The sequence below is a fragment of the Dipodomys merriami genome, unplaced genomic scaffold, assembly GCF_024711535.1.
Source record: "Dipodomys merriami isolate MVZ:Mamm:240054 unplaced genomic scaffold, mDipMer1.0.p SCAF_28, whole genome shotgun sequence".
Classification (NCBI taxonomy): Eukaryota; Metazoa; Chordata; class Mammalia; order Rodentia; family Heteromyidae; genus Dipodomys; species Dipodomys merriami.
In genome coordinates, this window is record NW_027204270.1 from 10,860,655 (window position 1) to 10,881,947 (window position 21,293).

At 44.1% G+C, this 21,293-nt stretch overlaps 1 protein-coding gene across 4 annotated transcripts in view; it reads left to right on the plus strand.

Annotated features, from left to right (window-relative positions):
* The first annotated feature begins 470 nt into the window (after positions 1-470).
* Eya3 (EYA transcriptional coactivator and phosphatase 3) overlaps positions 471-21,293 on the plus strand; it is an 80,231-nt gene continuing 59,408 nt past the window's right edge. For 2 of the 4 annotated variants that reach the window (XM_070037500.1, XM_070037502.1), the window contains exons 1-3: positions 471-567; positions 14,895-14,995; positions 19,759-19,802. In XM_070037500.1, the coding sequence (XP_069893601.1) occupies positions 14,963-14,995; positions 19,759-19,802 (77 nt within the window). In that variant the 5' untranslated portion in view covers positions 471-567; positions 14,895-14,962. Of the gene's footprint in view, positions 568-14,894; positions 14,996-19,750; positions 19,803-21,293 lie in introns of those variants that run through there. The other 2 variants (XM_070037501.1, XM_070037503.1) reach the window with 2 other exon arrangements.

Below are 21,293 nucleotides of genomic sequence, written 5' to 3' on the forward strand. Positions count from 1 at the left end.
GTCCGGTCGTGGGGCCTGAACTCTGGGCCTGGGCGCTGTCCCTCAGCTCTTCAGCTCAAGGCGAGCGCTCTACCACTTGAGCCCCAGCGCCACTTCCGGCTTTTTTCTTTTTGCTTCTGTGGTGCTGAGGGCCTCATGCATGCAAGGCAAGTGCTCTACTACTGAGCCACCTTCCCAGCCCCTATGTGGAGTCTTTTGAGGAACTTCCATACTGTGGGTGGTAAGATTGTTATCTGGACAGTGGCACCAATACTCAGAGGTACTGAACGGGGCGTGGTCTAGGGCGTGGCCTACCGGCGCTAAGGAGTGGGCGTGGCTTAGACACTTCCCTGACACCACCCTCTCCCCCTCCACCCCGGCCCTACCCCGCCACAGGCTGACGCATGCGCTCAGACCATTCTGGAGGAAGGAGGCGTGGATCGTGAGGTGACCCTGGCCTCCAACTTCCGGTTCCTAGGGATGCACATCCGGGTCGTAGAAACGCCGCGGTTTCCTCCGCTCTGTTGGTTTCGCCGTGGGTCCAGACGGTTCCCCAGGGGTTTGGAGTCCGGAATTTGCGGCTTTCGGGTGAGTCCCCGCCTCGGACAGACCGGGCCTGAGCACGGCCGGTCGGGTACAGGCTGTGGGAGCTGAGTCTTAGGCAGTGGGGGTCCCTGCGCTGGGGGTCTGCCTGCAGCCCTCCTTCACTCGCCCCGCTCCAGCCCCGCGCTCTTGCCTTTTGCCTAGCCGCCGCCTCTCCATTTTCCTTCCTGCTCTCATGGTTTAACCCTCCCTTTCCTTCGATCCCCGGAGCTGTGTGTGGGGGGGGGCTCCGGGCTTCTCGGGTCGACCCACCTCGCCCTCTTTCCCTGCGAACCTGGGCCGCTCTGACGCCCACGAGCGCGTCCTCCAGCCTCGCCCCTCCGACCCCTCCCCGCTCCCGGGCCGGCCCCCGACGGGCGCCGCCGGGGCTTCGCTGCAGCGGGGCTGGCTTGGCCCAAAGCCTGTCGAGGAAGACTTCCTCGGCCCCGGGCAACTTTGGCTGTAGGCGTTGGGGTTTGGCTGAACCCTGCCAGCTTCTGTGGTTAGAGAACAACAAAGGCTCTCCCAGTTCTTCCGTGGGGCTGTTTGGGGGCTCTGTCCCCGGCGGCTAACAGGTGGCCGGGCCAGTGGGTGGCTGCACTCGTGTGGACACGTCCATTGACAGGTCAGGAAGACGACCTGTCATTTTCACGTTGTCTGTCCCAGGAGAATGGATGTGCACAGCTGTGTCAAAATGCGAAGGTTCTGGGACGTAAGCTCTGCGTTCTGCATGGGCTCTGCTGACAGGACAGTTGCCATGATCCAGGATGGCCTTTTTTGGGAAAGAATTAACCTCAGGTCGTGTGTGTGTGCGTGTGTGTGTGTGTGTGTGTGTGTGTGTGTGTGTGTGTGTGAGCGCGCGCGCGCGCCCGCGCAGTCCTGGGTCTTGAACTCAAGGCCTGGGTGCTGTCCTTGAGCTTTGTTGCAAATTGGAGGAAAGTGTCTCATGGATTTTCCAGCCCTCCTGGGTTGGCTTCAAAGCGAGATTCTCAGATCTCAGCTTCCTAAGTAGCTAGGATTGTGGGTGTGAGCCACCAGGGCACCCGGTTTAGCACAAGGTTTACCAAGTGTTTCCTTAAGCATTTTAGAGTGCTGATACAGAAATGTTTTCACCTACAGTTCACTAGTGAAACTTGAAAGTGTTTAGTTAGTTGAATGCAATAGGCAGGTGTGCAGCTCCGTTCTTGCCTTGTAAACTTTTTGTTTCTGTGCCATTTCTGGGGCTTGAATTCAGGGTCTAGTTGCTGTCCCTGAGTGTGGTTTTCCCCCCCCCCCCCCTCAAGGCTAAATTCTACCCCTTGAGCCCCACTCTGGCTATTTTTTTTTTTTTTGGTCGATCCTGGGGCTTGAACTCTGGGCCTGGGCGCTGTCCCTCAGCTCTTCAGCGCAAGGTGAGCGCTCTACCGCTTGATCCACAGCACCACTTCTGGTTTTCTGCTGGTTTACTGGAGATAAGAGTCTCACTTTCCTGCTGGGGCTGGCTTTGAACAGCGATCGTGAGATCTCAGTCTCCTGAGTGGCTAAGATTACCTGAGTGAGTCACCAGCGCCCGGCAAACTTCTGGCTATCTTTAGGTGATTAATTGAAGCCCTGACTGGCTTCAAACGTTGATTCTCAGAACTCAGCCTCTGAGTAGCTAGGCTTGCAGGCATGAGCACCCTCTACCCTGTGCACTCTAACTTAAAAAAAAAAAAAGCTTATTATTGTTGTCATCTTGATCCTGAAGCCATCTTACGGCTTTTTTTGTTTGTTTTTGGTCCCAGACACAGTTTCAAGATTTTTTTGGGGGGTGAGGGGTCAATCCTGAGGCTTAAACTTGTGGCCACAGAGCCACTTCTTGTTTTCTGGTAAGAGTCTCACTGACTTTCCTGCCAGGGCTGGCTCCAACAGTGATCCTCAGATCTCATCTTCCTGAGTAGCCAGGATAACAGGTGTGAGCCTCTGGGATTGAACTTTTGATCTGTCATTCATTGGCTCATTCGCTGACATTCTACCATCTGAGCCACACCTCTAATCCCTGAAAGCCATCTTTTTTTTTTCTCATTTGGGACTTAGAACATCTTTTAAAAATACCTTGGGAGAGTAATGTACAACATATAGAGACTAGGTTCATAATGGTAGTGCCCTAGTCAACGAATGTTGTGGTCCAAGATATCTTTTGAGGTATAGTGTTGGATCATTTTTCTCCCTTAGGTTTATGTTGTATGTGTAGCATTTGATTGCAAATGTTTTTGTATGATCCCTGCCTACAAACATGTAAGCTGTGCTCTAAAATTTAGTACTTAATGTGAAGAGAAGAAATACAGCTTTTCGTGTCTGTTTTTCCTTTGGCTGAGTTCTCCCTCGTATGATATATATGCATATGAGGTTATAGCTTAAGCCCTGGCTTATTCCAAAATTGGGCTGCTCTCTTTACCTATTTTTAGCTAAGGACTTTGGAGCTTGGCCGCATTGGTCCTAGATACCACAGATAAAGACCCTTCTGGCTGGCTTTAGGACTTTGACTAAGTGTTGAGGGAAGTCTCTTTGAAAGTTTCTTATCTGTATCTCCTCTCAGCACCTATACTGGAAACTAGCTTTTCTGTTCAATCTGACTTCATCATTTCTCCTCTTTAAAAAAGCTCAAGGACTGGGAATGTGGCTTAGTGGTAGAGTGCTTTCCTAGCATGTATGAAGCCCTGGGTTCAATTCCTCAGTACCATTTAAACAGAAGAAGTCAGAAGTGGTGCTGTGGCTCAAGTGGTAGAGTGCTAGCCTTGAGCAAATGAAGCTCAGGGACAGTGCCCAGGCTCTGGCCCCAGGACTGGCCAAAAACAAAAAAAACAAAAACTAAGCCCAAATGGTTGACTTTGGTTACTTCCTTACTTCTGTGTTACTCAAAGTTTTTTTTTTTTTTTTAAAGCTTTTGGCATTCCATACATAGACCTGTTTGGGTTGATGCAGGACAGTCATTCCATTTCATTCATTTTTAAGTCTCCATCTGTATGTAGGCATTTACATTTTGTAGTTGGAGGGAATCAAAGTTCAAAATAGGGATCATCATAAGGAAACCAGGACTTTTTTTTTTTTTTTTTTTGCTGGTCATGGGGCCTGAACTCTGAGCCTGGGTGCTGTCCCTCAGCTCTTCAGCTCAAGGCTAGCACTCTACCACTTGAGCCACAGCACCACTTCCAGCTTTTTCTGTTTATGTGGTGCTAAGGAATCGAACCCACGGTCTCATGCATGCTAGGCAATCACTCTGCCACTGAGCCACCTTCCCAGTCCCCAGTCATTTTTTTTTTTTAATATAAAGAAATTCCGCAAACATTGGGGGCACCACCTGCAATCTGAGCACTCAGGTGGCTGAGGTAAGAGAATTGAGAATTTAAAGCTAGCCTGGACTACCTAATAAGTTCAAAGCTAGCCTAGGCTACATATCGAGACCTTGTCTCAAAAAACAAACCAGCAAAAATGTACAAAGTCCTACACATGTACTTAGTGTAGTGAGTTTTAGTTCCGTCAAAGATATAGGCCTTTAGTGGGTCATTTGAATATATATTTTGGTCATAAGAATTACATAGGTTCAGGGGCTAGGAAGGTGGCTCAGTGGTAGAGTGCTTGCCTTGCATGCATGAGGCCCTAGGTTCGATTCCTCAGCACCACATAAACAGAAAAAGCACCCAGGTCCAGAGTTCAAGCCCAAAGAAAAAGAAAAGAAAGAAAAAAAATAACCGGGTAAAAGGATGAATGCAAAATTGCTTTATTAACAGTGTTTAAGTATAATTAGTGTTAAGATTAGGGTTAGGATTCACCATAAAGTTAGAGTTAAAGTTTGGAAAATAATAAGCTTTAGGATAAAATTAATACTTATGCTTTCTTGTTTTTGTTTTTGATATTTGGATCCGGTCGTGGGGCCTGAACTCTGGGCCTGGGCGCTGTCCCTCTCAGCTCTTCAGCTCAAGGCTAGCGCTCTACCACTTGAGCCACAGTGCCACTTCCGGCTTTTTTCTTTTTGCTTCTGTGGTGCTGAGGAATCGAACCCAGGGCCTCAGGCATGCAAGGTAAGCGCTCTACCACTGAGCCACCTTCCCAGCTCCACTTATGCTTTCTTACTTTTTTTTTTTCTTTTGGTACCTGTTGGGGGACTTGAACTCAGGAACGGAGCTCTGTCACACAGCTTTTTTAGTTCAAGGCTAGTAGTTGGGCTTTTTGTTGGCTAATTGAAGTTAAGAGTCTGAAGAATTTTTTCTCCCTGGTCTGGCTTCAAACCTTCATCCTTAAACCTCAGCCATGAGGATTCAGGTATAATTGGGGTTAGGGTAAGGAGTAGGTTATGTTAGGGTTTGGAAAAAGGTAATATTGAGGGCCAAACTGAAAGTGTGTTGAAGAGTTAAAAGTGGAGTAAAAGGATGCATGCCAGTTGGAGTATTTGCACTAGCATTAGTAGTCCAGTCTGGTTAGGGTTCGGGTTTGGGGTAGGTTTTTGATGAGGGTTAGGGTTGGCAGAAAGATAAGGTCTAGGGTCAAACTGAAACCCATTTTATAACTTGCCAGGCGACTCTGCACGCTAAAGTCCCTTAAGGGGGGCTTCTGGAAGCAGTGGGCTCCCTGGAGGTGGGGTCCGGCTGCTTGGGGGGACTGGCTACAGGCCGTATCCGGCCCTGACCCAGTGCTTTGCCATGTCCAACTTCCAGCAGAGTGAGAACGGCAGCCGTGGTCTTCGCAGCCCCGCTCTGCCCCACTCTTAATCGCTCCTGGTGCTTCACACTCGAGGGCCTCTGCTTCAAGGACACCAGTCAGTGTTCCCCAGCTGGGCCAACTGCGAGGACAAGCACGACCTCAATTACATCTGTGGCTCCTCCGCACAGGCGCTGGTTCGAGGACACCCAGCAGGAGTACCGCCCGCTGACCTCTGCAAAGTGGGCAGGGGTAGGCCCCAAGACCCTGCTCAGGAGCTAAGCCGGAGTTGGGCACCCAAGTGAGCGCCTGTAATCCTAGCTACTCAGGAAGCTGAGATCTGAGGATCACGGTTCAGAGCCAGCCCAGGCAGGAAAGATCATGAGACTCTTATCTCCAATAAACCACTCAGAAAACCAGACATGGCGCTGTGGCTCAAGTGGTAGAGTGCTAGCCTTGAGCTGAAGAGCTGAGGGACAGCACCCAGGCCCAGAGTTCAGGCCCCATGACCAGACCACTCCCCTCCCCCAAATGTGAATGATAGCCATTTAAAATACTATTAATCATTTTACTTTTATGTCTTTTTTATTCCCAAATAAATTTAATTATATATGGGAAAGAAGGAGGTGAATAAATTAGTTTTCTGAATATTTTGAAAACAGTTGCAAATCATGGAATCTGGTAACAAATGAAGTATTATTACCTGTAAGAATTGTCACTTGGGGGCTGGGAAGGTGGCTCAGTGGTGGAGCGCTTGCCTTGCATGCATGAGGCCCTGGGTTCGATTCCTCAGCACCACAGAAGCAAAAAGAAAAAAGCCGGAAGTGGCGCTGTGGCTCAAGTGGTAGAGCGCTAGCCTTGAGCTGAAGAGCTGAGGGACAGCGCCCAGGCCCAGAGTTCAGGCCCCACGACCGGACCCAAAAGCAAAAACAAAATATGGCTTAGGACAATTGAGAAAATGCAGTCATTCTGCACCATTACAATTTCTGTCTTCTAGATACATGATTTTAAAAATGGTAGTAGCTTAGAATCATGAGCTTGAAAATTCTTGTTCTTATACAGAGCTCTATCTTTTGAATACTTTTCTAGTTCTCATCTCTCAGTCAAAGTTTCGGGCCATTCAGTTGCCTTTCAAAAAGATTGCTTCTGTTCTTGGCATTTAGCCAAAAGTTTACAGTGCTGATTTATTCTACTGTTCTTCTGGCCTCACTCCAGGCTTTGTAAACCAAGAAAAAAGGACCGAGAAATGAGGCCGTTTGCTCATATTTGTATGTCAGGTGAATGTAACATCACAACTAAGAAATCATTAGGGTTGGGGCTGGGAAGGTGGCTCAGTGGTAGAGTGCTTGCCTTGCATGCATGAGGCCCTGGGTTCGATTCCTCAGCACCACATAAGCAGAAAAAGCTGGAAGTGGTGCTGTGGCTCAAGTGGTAGAGCACTAGCCTTGAGCTGAAGAGCTGAGGGACAGTGCCCAGGCCCAGAGTTCAGGCATCATGACTGGCAAAAAAAAAAAAAAAAGAAATCATTAGGGTTTATGATAGTAGACTGCATTTATTTATTGTCCTAGTTCAGGTTTTGTAAATATGTAAATATAACCATTTTCAGCCTGTCCTAACCATCAGAGTAAGACAGAGTCGGCCAGCATACTCTCTCTCCTATTCTTACCAATACCACCTCTTAACATAGAGTAACCATTTCCTATGTGGCTGGCACTATTTAAAGCATTTCACTTAGCTGGGTGCTGGTGGTTCACATCTGTAATCCTAGATACTTAGGAGACTGAGATCTGAGAATTGTGATTCAAAGTCAGCCCTGACAGAAAAGTCCATGAGACTCCTATTTCCAGTTAACCACCAAAAAGCAAGAAGTAGAGCTGTTGCTTAAGTGGTAGAATGTCAGCCTTGAGGGAAAAAAAAAGCCCTAAGGAAGTTGGCCCTGAGTTCTAGACCCTGAGTTTATGCCCCATTGCAAGCATAAATAAATAAATAGAGGGAAGGAGGAAGGGAAGAAAAGGAAGGAAAATAGAAGGTAGGTTGCATTAATTTATACTCACATGGAAGGCCCAAGAGAAGAATGAGAAAAGGATTTATCCCCAAACCCCGCCCCTCCCCCCCATTACTGCTAGAGAACCTAGGGCCTGGTTCATGCTAGACCACCTTTCTACCATTTGAACCAGCCAGCCCAGAAAACCTGCCTTCTTGTTACCTGGTCTATGAATTCTGGCTATTGGTGGCTATAGCAGTACATAAAATACAGTTTTACCTTGCCCAATTTGAAAGCCATTGGCATTGTAATGTTCTGTTGTGGGGCATTTAGCTGTGCTTTGTGAGCTCAGGCTATGGGGCCAGCTTGCTTGAGTTAGTCATTTACTAGATTAAGTCACCTTGGGCAAGAGGAACTTTTGGCAAGTTATTCTCTCTGCCTTAGTTTTCTGTCTATTACATGATGAAGAGAATAAATACTGCTTCTCAGATGTATGTTGAAAGAATTAGTGTATTAGAAGTACCAAGGCCAGGGACTGGGAAGGTGGCTCAGTGGTAGAGCACTTGCCTTGCATGCCTGAGGCCCTGGGTTTGATTCCTCAGCACCATATAAGCAAAAAGAAAAAAGCTGGAAGTGGCGCTGTGGCTCAAGTGGTAGAGCGCTAGCCTTGAGCTGAGGGACAGCGCCCAGGCCTACAGTTCAGGCCCCACGACTGGACCCAAAAAAAAAAAAAGAAGTACCAAGGCCAAGCACCAGTGACTCACACCTGTAATCCTAGCTACTCAGGAGGCTGAGATCTGAGGATGAGGTTTGAAACCAGCCCAGGCAGGAAAGGTCATGAGCCTCTTATCTTCAGTGAACCATTCTAAAACTGAGAGTAGAGCTGTGGATCAAAGTGGTTGTGCGCTAGCCTAGAGCAAAAGAGCTAAATACAGTGCAAAGGCCCTGAGTTCAAGCCTCATGACCAACCAAAAATAAATAAAAATAGAAGTACCAAGAACAGTCCTGACGTATAAAAAACATTCCATAAATGTTAGCTATTAGTACTGTCGATGCACATTTGGATCTCCTGGGAATATTCTTGACTACATTGAGTTCTTTATATTTGCTGAATAATAGGACATGATTGACACACAGTGTCTTAGATTGCCAAAAAGCTTGAAAACATCTTTTATTGAGGACTTTATAGAAACTTATTGTGTAGAATTTTAGGAGCAAAACCAAGTAAACGTTATCAGAACTATAGGTTCAACTCATTTCATCTCTCTCTCTCTCTCTCTCTCTCTCTCTCTCTCTCTCTCTCTGTATTTCTCTCTCTCCACTCTCCCCCACCTCACCTCTCTCTCTTTCCCCAGTCCTGGGCTTGAACTCAGGGTCTGAGCACTGTCCCTGAGCTTCTAGTGCTCAAGGCTAGCACTCTACCACTTGAGCCACAGCACCACTTCTGGTCTTTTCTGTTTATGTGGTACTGAGGAGTTGAACCAAGGGCTTCATGCATGCTAGGCAAGCACTCTACCACTAAGCCACATTCCCAGCCCTGTTTCATCTCTCATAGGAATATCTTGTTATTTGGATTTGAGAGTTTAGGGCTGGGAATAAGTGATTATACAAGTGTAATCCTAGCTACTCTAGAGGCTGAGGTCCCTCCCTCCCTCCCTCCCTCCCTCCCTCCCTCCCTCCCTCCCTCCCTCCCTCCCTCCCTCCCTTCCTTCCTTCCTTCCTCTTTCTTGCTTTCTGCCTGTATTGGGGCTTGATCTCAGGGCTTCGCTTGTCTTTTATGCTCAGGGTAGGTATTCTACTTCTTGAGTCACAGCTCCACTTATTTCTTTTTCTTGAATAAATACATTATTTATTATGTGCTAGGCACCGTTTTAAGAGCTTTGCGGGTATTAACACATTTAATCCTTACAACAAGTTCTGTGAAAGTCACTATTATTCACGTTTTGTAGAAGTGATTGAGACCTGGGAAAGTTAAATCTTTTGTCTAAGATTTCACACCACTCATTAGTAGTTAAAGCTCATATTTGAACCTAAGTAGTCTTGTTCCAGAGTTTATACTCCAAAAATACCTTATACTTGCCAAATCTGCTTTATCTGGACATGAGTCTTGTTGAAATGGGTAAAATAATGGGTTTTTTAACTTGCTTCTTTCTTTTTCTTCCTCTTTTATTTTTTCTTCTTTTGGCTGAAATAACAGCACTGAAATGATGAGGGATGATATTATTATCTTGCAGATTTTTTGGTAAGGGCAGTGCAGGGCTCTTAAGGGCTCTTAAGTGCAGGGCTTGCTATTCTGCAGCTCTAACATGTAAGCCATTCCCGTAGCCCTCTCTGCAGATTTTTGAAGAAGTGGATAAATTTGAAGAAATAAAACACTAATAAAAGAACTGAACAACTTAGGTTTTATCGTTCTTTTGACAGCTAACATATAGATGTATACATATATATATATACATATACATACATATGTATATATACGCACATATATACATATATATACACACATATTTCAAAAGATGTAATTTTATTTATTTATTTTTTTAAATTTTTTTTGGGTTTGGTTGTGGGGCCTGAAGTCTGGGCCTGGACGTTGTCCCTCAGCTCTTCAGCTCAAGGCTAGTGCTCTACCACTTGAGCCACAGCGCCACTTCCGGTTTTTTTCTTTTTGCTTATGTGGTGCTGAGGAATCGAATCCAGGGCCTCAGGCATGCAAGGCAAGCGCTCTACCACTGAGCCACCTTCCCAGCCCACAGATAAAGGAATTCTGAAGATTAAAGTTTGGAATTTTAGGGCTGGGAAGGTGGCAGGAAAGTCCATGAAACTCTAATCTCCAATAGATCATCAGAAAAAAGCCAGAAGTGGCGCTGTGGCTCAAGTGGTAGAGCACTAGCCTGAGCTGAAGAGCTGAGGGACAGTGCCCAGGCCCAGAATTCAAGCACCACAACTGACCAACAAAAAGTTGATCAGACTAGCTGGATGCCAGTGGCTTGCTCCTGTAATGTTGCCATTCAGGAGGCTGAGAACTGAGGATCACTATTCAAAGTCAGGCCTGGCAGGAAAGTCTGAGACTTTTATCTCCAATTAACCACCAAAAAGACATAAGTGGAGCTATGGTTTAAGTGGTAGAGTGCTAGCCTTGAGCAAAAAAACACTCAGGGACAAGCGCCCAGGCCCTTAGTTCAAACTCCAATACTGGCACCAAAAATATAAAAAATAAATTAAAGCACATTTATCTAATCTTTGTTACATCCTCCCTGCCTTCCTATGTCCAGACATGGGTTTGTAACCTTTCCCCACTGGGGCCAGGTACCCTCTCCAAATCCCTTGCCTAGAATGTAGTAACTAGAGACCACGGTTTTTGTAGATAAGAATTTGTTACACAAAACATTCAACAAATAGTAAATGAAGACATTATACTTTATTTCTATTTTGCTCTTTTTTTTTTTTTGGTCATGGGGCCTGACCTCTGGGCCTGGCCACTGCCCCTCACCTCTACCACTTGAGCCACAGTACCACTTCCAGCCTTTTCTACTTATGAGGAATCGAACCTAGGGCCTCATGCATGGAAGGCACGCACTATACCTCTTCCCAGCCCTATTTTGCTCTTCTTTTGTGAGTTGAAATTACATATGTTCATACTGTACATTTAGATAATACCATAATCCCATGAAAGCAAAGACATTTCAACTTAAGTAATATAGATACAAACAGGTCAAACAGGAACGTTTCACTTTCCACAATTACGAATCAGTTTCACGGTCACATGGATTATATTCTTCTGAGTTGAGGAAAACAAGCCCAGGGAAGAGAGCTGCCATGAGCTTCTGTGCGTCATGTAGTGGGAGAGAGAATGTGGCTTCTGCGGCTCTGCACATGAGCCGCACACAGATGCCCTGAGCACCAAGTGCTTCTGCCTTTACACTTTTCCCTGTGTCATCTGGACCAAGGTTGTGCCGTCTCCCCCCTGCCCCCATTACTCTATTGTTGTTTTAGAGGTGATATACAGCCGGGTTACCTTTACATATGTCAGTAATAATTACATTTCCTTCTGTATAGTATCATTGTTCCCTCATTCTCTCCATCTCCACCCATGAGTTGTAAAGTTCACTTTCATCAGTGTCCAGTGCGCTCCACTGCTGCACTTTTTCACCCTTTCTCCTCTGATTCTGTGCCCTCCCACTGATGTGCACTGGATACACCATATATAAAATAAAGAATACAGGGCTGGGAAGGTGGCTCAGTGGTAGAGCACTTGCCTTGCAAGCCTGAGGCCCTGGCTTCGATTCCTCAGCATCATATAAGCAAAAAGAAAAATGCCAGAAGTGGCGCTGTGGCTCAAGTGGTAGAGAGTGCTAGCCTTGAGCTGAAGAGCTGAGGGACAGTGCCCAGGCCCAGAGTTCAGGCCCCACGACTGGACCCTCCTCCCCCGCAAAAAAAATAAAGAATACAGAGTCATCAGATAAAAGAAGAAAACAATTTAAGAAAAAAGTCCTTTGTTTCCATATCTTTGGAGTTTGTTTTGTTATGTGTATTTTATATGCATATGAAGAGGTGCTTGGGTATTATACCTTTGTGATTTTCTCCTAAGACTATCCTCTTTTGGTCTTTCTGTATATGACTATCTAGGATGTTGTGTGTTTTATCATGTCCGTTGTGTTTTAGCTCTAACTTCCACAAATCAGGGAGAACCTGTGCTGTTTGTCTCTCTGATATTGACTTATCTCACTTAACATGATTTCTTCTAGTATCATCCATTTTCCTGCAAATGACATTATTCTTTCTAATGGGTATGTAAAATATAGGTACCACATTTTTTGGATCCACTCATCTATTGTGGGACATCCCGGTTGTTTCTATATCTTGGTACTTGTGAATAGTACAGCAGTAAACATGGTTGTGCAGATGTCCTTACCATATCTTGGTTTATGATGCTCAGGTAGAAGCCTAGGAGTCGTATGACTGAGTCAGAGGGAAGGTTTATGTTTAGTTTTTTGAGGAGCCGCCAGACTGCTTTCAAGAGTGGTTGTACATTCCCACCAGCAATTCAGTAGGGTTCCTTTTTCCCCACATCCCTGCCAGCATTTGTTGTTGGCAGAATTCAAAATGTTGGCCAGTCTAACTGGGGTAAGATTGTATTTCATGGTTCCTTTATGGCCAGGGATGATGAACATTTCCTCATGTGTTTCTTTGCCATTCTTACCTCTTCTGAGAAGTCTCTTTATTTCCCTTGCCCATTTAATACTTGGTGTATTAAGTTTGGGAGGGGTTAGTTTCTTGAGCTCCTTGTATATATTGGATATTAGGCCTTTGTCTGATGTATTGCTGGTAAAGACCTTTTCCCAATTAGTTTGCTGTCTTTCTAGTTTGGTCACTGTGTCCTTAGCTGTGTAGAAACTTCTTATTTTAATATAGTTCCACTTGTTGCGTCTCTCTCCTATCTTTTGTACTCCTGGGACTCTATTCAGAAAGTTTCTGCTGGGGCTGGGAAGGTGGCTCAGTGGTAGAGCGCTTGCCTTGCATGCCTGAGGCCCTGGATTCGATTCCTCAGCACCACATAAGCAAAAAGAAAAAAGCCAGAAGTGGCGTTGTGGCTCAAGTGGTAGAGCACTAGCCTTGAGCTGAAGAGCTGAGGGACAGCGCCCAGGCCCAGAGTTCAGGCCCCACGACCTGACCCCCACCCCAAAAAATAAATAAACAGAAAGTTTCTGCCTATACTTTTAAGTTCTGATGTCTCTCTTCTCCCTTGCAGTTGTTTTGGGTCTGATGTTGAGGTCTTTGATCTACTTTGAGTTGATGGTACATGGTGACAAGCAGGGATCCACTTGAAGTTTTCTGCATATGGTTGCCCAGTTTTCCCAGTAGCGATTGTTGAAGAGACTTTTACTGGGCTGTGCCATCTTATTGTCAGAGATTCTCATCCAGGTGTATCCCTTACTCATTCCTCTTTTTTTCCTGTTCTTATGTGTGCCCTCCACATGGATTGAATTGAACCAAAGCAGTGGTGCCACTGCACTGCTGCGGCTTTTCATTTTCTTACAGCACTCATTTGTTTCCATTGTTTCTTCAGGAAAATTCTGTAGCTTAGGTTAAACTGGGTACAGTAGTTGGGAGAATAAATGAAACAGTGGGACTTTAAAAACATAAGTTCTGGGCACTGGTGGCTCACACCTATAATCCTAGCTACTCAGGAGGCTGAGATCTGAGGATCGCAGTTCAAAGCCAGCCAAGGCAGAAAAGTTCCCATGAGGCTCTTATTTCCAGTTAACCACTCAAAAACCAGATATGAAGCTATGGCTAGTCTTGAGCAAAAAGATGCTAAGGGACAGTGCTCAGGCCCCCAGTTAAAGTCCCACGAATGACCCAAAGAAAAGGTAATATGGGAAGTTAAGGATATAGAGACGTTTTCTTCATACATTTTTCTTTTTCTTTTTCTTTTTGTGTGTGTGTTGGTTGTGGGACTTGAACTCAGATCCTGGGCATTATCCCTGAGCTTTTTTGCTCAAGGCTAGAAGTCTGCCACTTCCAGTTTTTTGAGTGGTTAATTGGAGGTAAAAGTCTCATGGGGACTTTTCTGCCCAGGCTAGCTTTGAACTATCATCCTCAGGAGATCTCAGCCTCCTGAGTAGCTAGGATTATAGGCATGAGCCATGGGTACCTGGCTCCTGGCTCCATAAGACTTATCTCCAAAAGGCTGAAAGTGGAGTTGTGACTCTAGTGGTAGGTTGCTAGCCTTAAGCAAGAAAGCTCCAAGAGGGGCTGGGAAGGTGGCTCAGTGGTAGAGCACTTGCCTTGCATGCATGAGGCCCTGGGTTCGATTCCTCAGCACCACGTAAGCAAAAAGAAAAAAGCCGGAAGTGGTGCTGTGGCTCAAGTGGTAGAGCACTAGCCTCGAGCTGAAGAGCTGAGGGACAGCGCCCAGGCCCAGAGTTCAGGCCCCACGACTGGACCCCCAAAAAAAAAAAAAAAAAGCTCCAAGACAGAATTTAGGCCCTGAGTTTAAGCCCCAGAGCTGGCACCCCCCCACTCCAAAAAAAAAAAAAAAAAAAAAGACTTGCACTATATTTAGTGAAGCTCATTTCAGAATTAAATTGGGTCCTAGTTTTACATGATTATTTTTCTTTGAGTATAACATTTAAAGCTTTACTGTACTTGTCTTTATTATTCAGGTCCAGAATTCCATTTTCCTTTAAGTTGATTTCAAGTAGACAGACTACATATGTATTTAACACACATGCCAGTTTGTCCTTTTTAAAGTGACTCAGTGTGTCAGCGTTGACAGTTATGTAAATGTTCTACATTAAAGCAGGTTAGATGCTATCGCCACTTACTGACTTGCTAGGCCAATTTGTATCATTTTAAATGTAACGCTAATCCTTAAAAAAAAAAAGTCTTATTATCTGCACATGGCTGTTGTTGTAAGATGTTGAATGCATCGGGCCCCATAGTAACCAACAGAAGTGGTTCCACGTGCTGGCTCTTGTAAGCTATTAGAAAAGTCATTGTGTATAACTCTCTTGACTTGGTGCAGCATGTCAGTTTTGAAAAGCCACGTGCAAGTGAGAGATTTGGAGATTGGAACTAACGTAGAAAGCCGGGAGTAGCAAAATATTAAAAAATTATTCTCTGATGGCCTCAATGATAACACTTTTAACAGTATAAAGGCTTTGAATCCCCCTCTTTTTTTCAAAAACAGACTGTGAAGACTGCAGAAAGAGGTTTGTAATCCCGTCGAATAAGCATAATAAAGAAATATTAGTCCTCATGGAAGAAGAGCAAGATTTACCAGAGCAACCAGTAAGTACTTTCTTTAACAATTGTAAGTTGATTGTAGAAAGGCTAACCTGAAGACAACTATTATTGAATAAGACTTAGAAGTACCAAATTAGAAATGAAAATAAGGAAAATGTTCCTTTAATAGTTTCTCTTTACAACAACATTGTTTCATGTTGTTTTGTGACAGAATTGTTTATGTAGTTCTGACTGGCCTTGAACTCTAAATTCTCCTGCCTCAGCCTCCCCATTGTTGGGATTACATTACAGGTGCACGTTGCATGTTCTTAAACTCCTATTTAACTAAGTTAATGCTAAGGAGTCTGTTTTTAAAAATCTGCAGTATGAAGTGACTATTGAAATCTGGAAATGGCATTTAAAAAAATTAGTGGCTAGTTACAGTTTTTAGAAAACAAAGCAGGACATTTGTTTACTAGATGTATATAACCATTTCTACTAGAAAAATGTTTTATTTTTAATCTAAGATTTTCTAAATGCTTTCAGTTTCTAAAGAGTAATAGTATTGAGTTAAGGCCGGGAAGTAAGGGCTTGGTATAGAAGAGTTGGGTAAAGAAAGTTGCAGAGTATAAATTTTATGCTAGTGTTGTTATGCTAGTGTTGAGGCTTGAACTTAGTACTGGGCTTGCTTGCTTACTCATGGCTGTTCTACCATTTGAATTTTGCCCTCAGCTCAGCTTTTTGCTAGTTAATCAGAGGTTAATCAATGAGCTTTTTTTTTTTTTTTTGCCTTGGTTGGCTTTGAACTGCCCTCAGGGGTAACAATGCTTGATAGGAAATGTACTCGTTACCTTACCCATGTAACTGTAACCCCTCTGTACAGTATCTTTACAATTAAAAAAAAAAAAAAGGAAAAGGAAAAAAAAAGGCCTGGATAAAGAGAGAAAAAAATTAAAAGATAATTTTATTGGGTTTTCTTTTTTCTTTTTGTCAGTTGTGGGGCCTAACTTGGCCTGGGCACTGTCCCTGGGCTCTTCAGCTCAAGGCTAGTCCTCTACCACTTGAGCCACAGCACCACTTCCAGTTTTCTGGTGGTTTATTGGAGATAAGAGTCTCACGGACTTTCCTGTTCTGGCTGTCTTTGAACCTCGATTCTCAGATCTCAGCCTCCTTAGTAATAGGATTACAGGTGTGAGCCACTGGCGCCCGGCTAATTTTATTGTTATTATTAAGGTGTTGTATGGAGGGTTTGCCCTTTTGTAAGTCAGGTAATGAGTACATTTCTTTTTTTTTTTTTTTTTTTTTGTCGGTCGTGGGGCTTGAACTCTGGGCATGGGCGCTGTCCCTCAGCTCTTCAGCTCAAGGCGAGCGCTCTACCACTTGAGCTACAGCGCCACTTCCGGTTTTCTGGTGGTTTATTGGAGATAGGAGTCTCACGGTCTCCCCTGCCCGGGCTGGCTTTGAACCGCGATCCTCAGATCTCAGCCTCCTGAGTAGCTAGGATTACAGGCGTGAGCCACCAGCGCCCGGCTACATTTCTTTTTTTGACAGTGTCACCCCTTCCTTTGCTTTCCTCCAATTTCCCCCTCCCATCCCTGCCTACAATTTACATAGTTCATTTCCCACACAGTGTATACTGAATAACATGATTGCATTTGAAGATAGCAAGAGAAATTAGGTGCCAGAAACTACCAACTAGTGCTAGTTATTGATTGATGGCTACATTTTAAGATTATTGAAAAGTCCTTTCTGTATACTTAGGAAAAAAATGTCTGTTAATTGATGGATGCCAGCACCTATTAATTGATGGTTAAAAGTTTTAAGATATAATTGGTTAAAGTGTCTGTGGTACTGGAAAGCTGGAAAAATTGTTAAGTAGCAAGAACTAATGTTACCTCTTCAGTGACTCTCACTAAGTAAGTTGCAGTCCCTCTCAGCAAGCAAGACTCTTTATCACTGAGCAGCATCCTCAGCCTCTGGGTATTTCTTATTCTTGCTCCAGTCTGCTCTTCATATTCTTTTAACATAGAGGCTGTGCAGTCAGAAGGCAGAGGGAAGATTCCTGACTTATAGAGACCATTTTTGCATTTTTTGGAAGGTCACTTATGAGAATATAAATGAAGTCTTGTTAGTGTTACTTGCTAGGAGTGCCTTTTCCTGCCAAATCTAGGTACTAACCATTTGATCTTCTGTCCTTGTGATGTGCTGTAACTAATGTATGCTGTTTGGGGCCTGAGGGCATGACTCGAGTAGTAAAATGCCAGCCTAGGAAGCTCTAGGCTGAATTCAAACTTAGCTACCACGGTGAGGGGTGGGGAGTGCATGCTGTTTATATCCTGTGTATATAAGGAATAAAATCAACGTAATAGCCTTCAGTCAATATGAAGTATTTTGTGTATGTGGGTGGATTTTTGTTGTTGTTGTTGTTTGGCTTTCTGTTCTATTTTGTTTTGTTGCTGCTATGGTTGAACCCTGGCTCCTGTTCATCCTAGGCAAGTGCTCTACCACTTGGGCTGTGCCACAAATATGTTCCTCTTTTTTTTTTTTTTTTAAAGTACTGCTGTTTGAACTTAAGGCCTTAAACTGGCAAGGCAGGCCCGTCAGCCATTCCCCTTCCTCTCCCCCCTGTTTTTAGTTGGTTTGTAAGACTGGCTCTCAATTTTGCCAAGCTACCCTGAAATTTTTGCTCCTCTTGCCTTAGTCTCCTAAGTGGCTAGAATTACAAAAATTCATTACCACATCAGGCCCAATGTCTCTTTAGCTGCACAAGTAATAAAGTACTTTGTGTATGTGTGTGCCAGTCATGGTGCTTTTACTCATGGCTTAGGTGCTGTCATGAGCTTTTTTGCTTGAGTTACTGCCCCACTTCCAGCTTTTTGGTGGTTAATTGGAGAGAAGAGTCTCACTATTGTCTGGGAAGGTAGCTCAGTGGTAGAGTGCTTGTCTTGCATGCAAGAGGCCCTGGGTTCAATTCCTCAGCACCATGTAAGCAGAAAAAGCCGGAAATGGCACTGTGGCTCAAGTGGTAGAGCACTAGCCTTGAGCTAAAGAGCTGAGGGACAGCGCCCAGGCCCAGAGTTCAGGCCCCACAACCAACCGGAAAAAAAAAAAAAAGAAAAAAAAAGAAAGAGTCTCACAATTTACCTGCCCAGACTGGCTTCAAACCTTGATCCTCAGATCTTAGCTTACTGAGTAGCTAGGATTACAGGTGTGAGCCACCAGTGCTCGGCAGTAATAAAGTCTTAGTAAAGTGTCTAGGATGTAAGTGCTTCCTATGAACAGCCAAAATCAAAATGATTAAGTAGATAATATCTTGGCTTGTTATCAGATTTTCAGTGAGTAGAAATATATATGGCTATACGCATATGGCATTATATGTGCATCTGTGTTTGTATTTCATGGACACTTAAATTTATCAATTCTCCCCCCAGTTCCTGGAAAGAAGGAAGTCATGTGATCTGTATGCAAATAGTGAAACTGGAGATTGTCATAAGTGAAATAAGTCACATTTGGAAAGATAAATACTCTTTTATTTCATATGTGAAATCTAGATTAAAAGAAAAAAATACATGAAAGTAGAAGAGAGACTATTTAGAAAGAGTAAAGAGACCAATGGGAGGGGACAAAGAAGGTATTGGAAGTGAATGTGACCAAAGGTGAAGATGTCATAATGAAACCAATCACTTTGTATACTATAAACTAGAAAGAGTGCTTTTGCAAAAACGAAAGGATGAGATGGGTGTAGGTGTCTTAACTGCTCAGGAGGCTGAGATCTGAGGATCACAGTTCAAAGCCAGCCCAGGCAGGAAAGTGCATGAAACTCTTTTTTTTTTTTTTTGGGTCCTGTTGTGGGGCCTGAACTCTGGGCCTGGGCGCTGTCCCTCAGCTCTTCAGCTCAAGACTAACACTCTACCAACTTGAGCCACAGTGCCACATCCGGCTTTTTTCTTTTAGCTTATATGGTGCTGAGGAATCGAACCCAGGGCCTCAGGCATGCAAGGCAAGCGCTCTACCACTGAGCCACCTTCCCAGCCCCATGAAAACTCTTATTAAGTTAACTAACCAGAAAGCTGTAGCTGTGGATCAAATGTTGGAGCACTAGCTTAGGAAGCGAGAGAGGGAGGGAAGGAAGGAGAGAGGGAGGAAGGGAGGAAAAGAAACAGTTATCCTTTTTTTTTGGTTGGTCGTGGGGCTTGAACTCTGGGCTTGGGCGCTGTCCCTGCACTCTTCAGCTCAAGGCGAGCACTCTACCACTTGAGCCACAGCGCCACTTCTGGTTTTCTAGTGGTTTATTGGAGATAAGAGTCTCAGGGACTTTCCTGCCTGGGCTGGCTTTGAACCTCGATCCTCAGATCTCAGCCTCCTGACTAGCTTAGGATTACAGGCGTGAGCCACCAGCGCCCGGCTTAGTTATCCTTATTTGTTAGTATGTATTAGTATGTTTTAGTCAGCCCTCTGTATCTGTGGTCCTTACCTGCAGATTTATTCATCTGTAGGCCAAAGATATTGGGCAAAAGATTTGCATTGCTATTAAACATGTACATATCTTTTCCTTCTCATATTCCCTGAACAATGCAGTATAATAAATTCCATACATTTTTACATTGTATGACAAATTATAAGGAATCTAGAGATGATTTCAAGTGTATATAAAGATGTATAAGGCTATGTGTAAATATGGTATCATTTTATATAACATCCACAGACTTTGTTATGGGTGAGGGTTCCTGAACCCAATCTCCCACATATACTGAAGGCCAACTGCATTTGAGTAACTAGATTTTAAAGACAGGTTACTGTATTGGTTCCTTCATATTTTATGTTTGCAGGTAAAAAAGGCCAAGATGCAGGAACCAGGAGAACAACCATTAAGGTATGTAAAGTTGGATTTTTTTTTTAATGATGCATTTAACTTTTTTTTCTTGTGCTCATTCGTGTGTAGGCATGGTTTGAGTTGACTAGTTATATATTTAGAAATTATTGTAGTTTATTTTCTTTCCAAATAGGATCACTTGTTTTAGAGCATGGGTCAAAGTAGTGGAGTACTTGCCTACCAAAATAGAATTGCTTGAGGCCAGGAGTTCAAGACCAGGCTAGGCAGGGCAATATAGTGAATATAGCAATATGATGGAACACTATCTTCAAAAACTAAAATTTAAAAATTTCCTTCAAGCCAGACACTGGTGTCTCACGCCTGTAATCCTAGCTACTGAGGAGGCTGAGATCTGAGGATCACAGTTCAAAGCCAGCCAGAGCAGGAAAGTCTGTGAGACTCATATCTCCAATAAACCACCAGAAAACTGGAAGTGGTGCTGTGGCTCAAGTGGTAGAGTGCTAGCCTTGAGCTGAAGAGCTGAGGGACAGCGCCCAGGCCCAGAGTTTAAGCCCCACGATGACGACGACCACCACCAAATTCTACCAAAATAGCCTTTTTTTTTTTTTGCCAGTCCTGGAGCTTGAACTCAGGCCTAACCACTGTCCCTGAGCTTTTTTAGTTCAAGGCTAGCACTTGAGCCATATCACCACCACTCCCAGCTTTTTCTGTGTATTGAGGAATCGAACCCAGGGCTTGATGCATTCTAGGCAAGCGCTGTACTGCTAAGCCATGTTCCCAGTCCCCAAACTAGCTTTTCCTCAGAATACATGGGCTGATATTTTTTCTCATGCATTCATTATTTGTTTAATGATATGTAATGAACTAATTTTGTATATCAGGCACTGTACTATATAGGGAAGATTGAGTGGTAAAAATAAAAAAGGCTTTTTTTTTTTTTTCTGTTACTAGGGCTTGGATTCAGGGCCTAGGTGCTACCCCTTAACCGTTTCATTTTTCATTCTACCACTTGAGCCCTATTTCCATTTCTACCACTTGAGCCCTATTTCCATTTCTGACTTTTTTTTCCCCTTCCTGGGCTGGCTTTGACCTGCAGCTTTCAGATCCAAACCTCCTGAGTAGCTAGGATTACAAGCATGAGCCTCTAATACCTTGTTCAAAAAATGCTAATTTCTTCAGCCAAACCTATAGTCCACAAAATAGTAAACATAAACCAAAACGTGGAAATGCAAAGAATTCTACATTTATTGCATAAAGGCATTTGGGACTCCTTAGTCATAAGCTCCACTCCTCTCCAGAAAGGAGACAGCTTCTTTTTCTCATGTGCTCTACCTTCCTTGACACCATGTTTTTTTAACCTTTCCATAGTTCTGAGCTCCTTTAAGGTGCTACCAACTAAATAAGCTAGTAACTGCATCACACGTTAACTTTAAGAATGCTCCGCCAAGGGTTGGGAAGGTGGCTCAGCCTTATATGCATGAGGCCCTGGGTTTCATTCCTCAGCACCACATAAGCAGAAAAAGGCAGAAG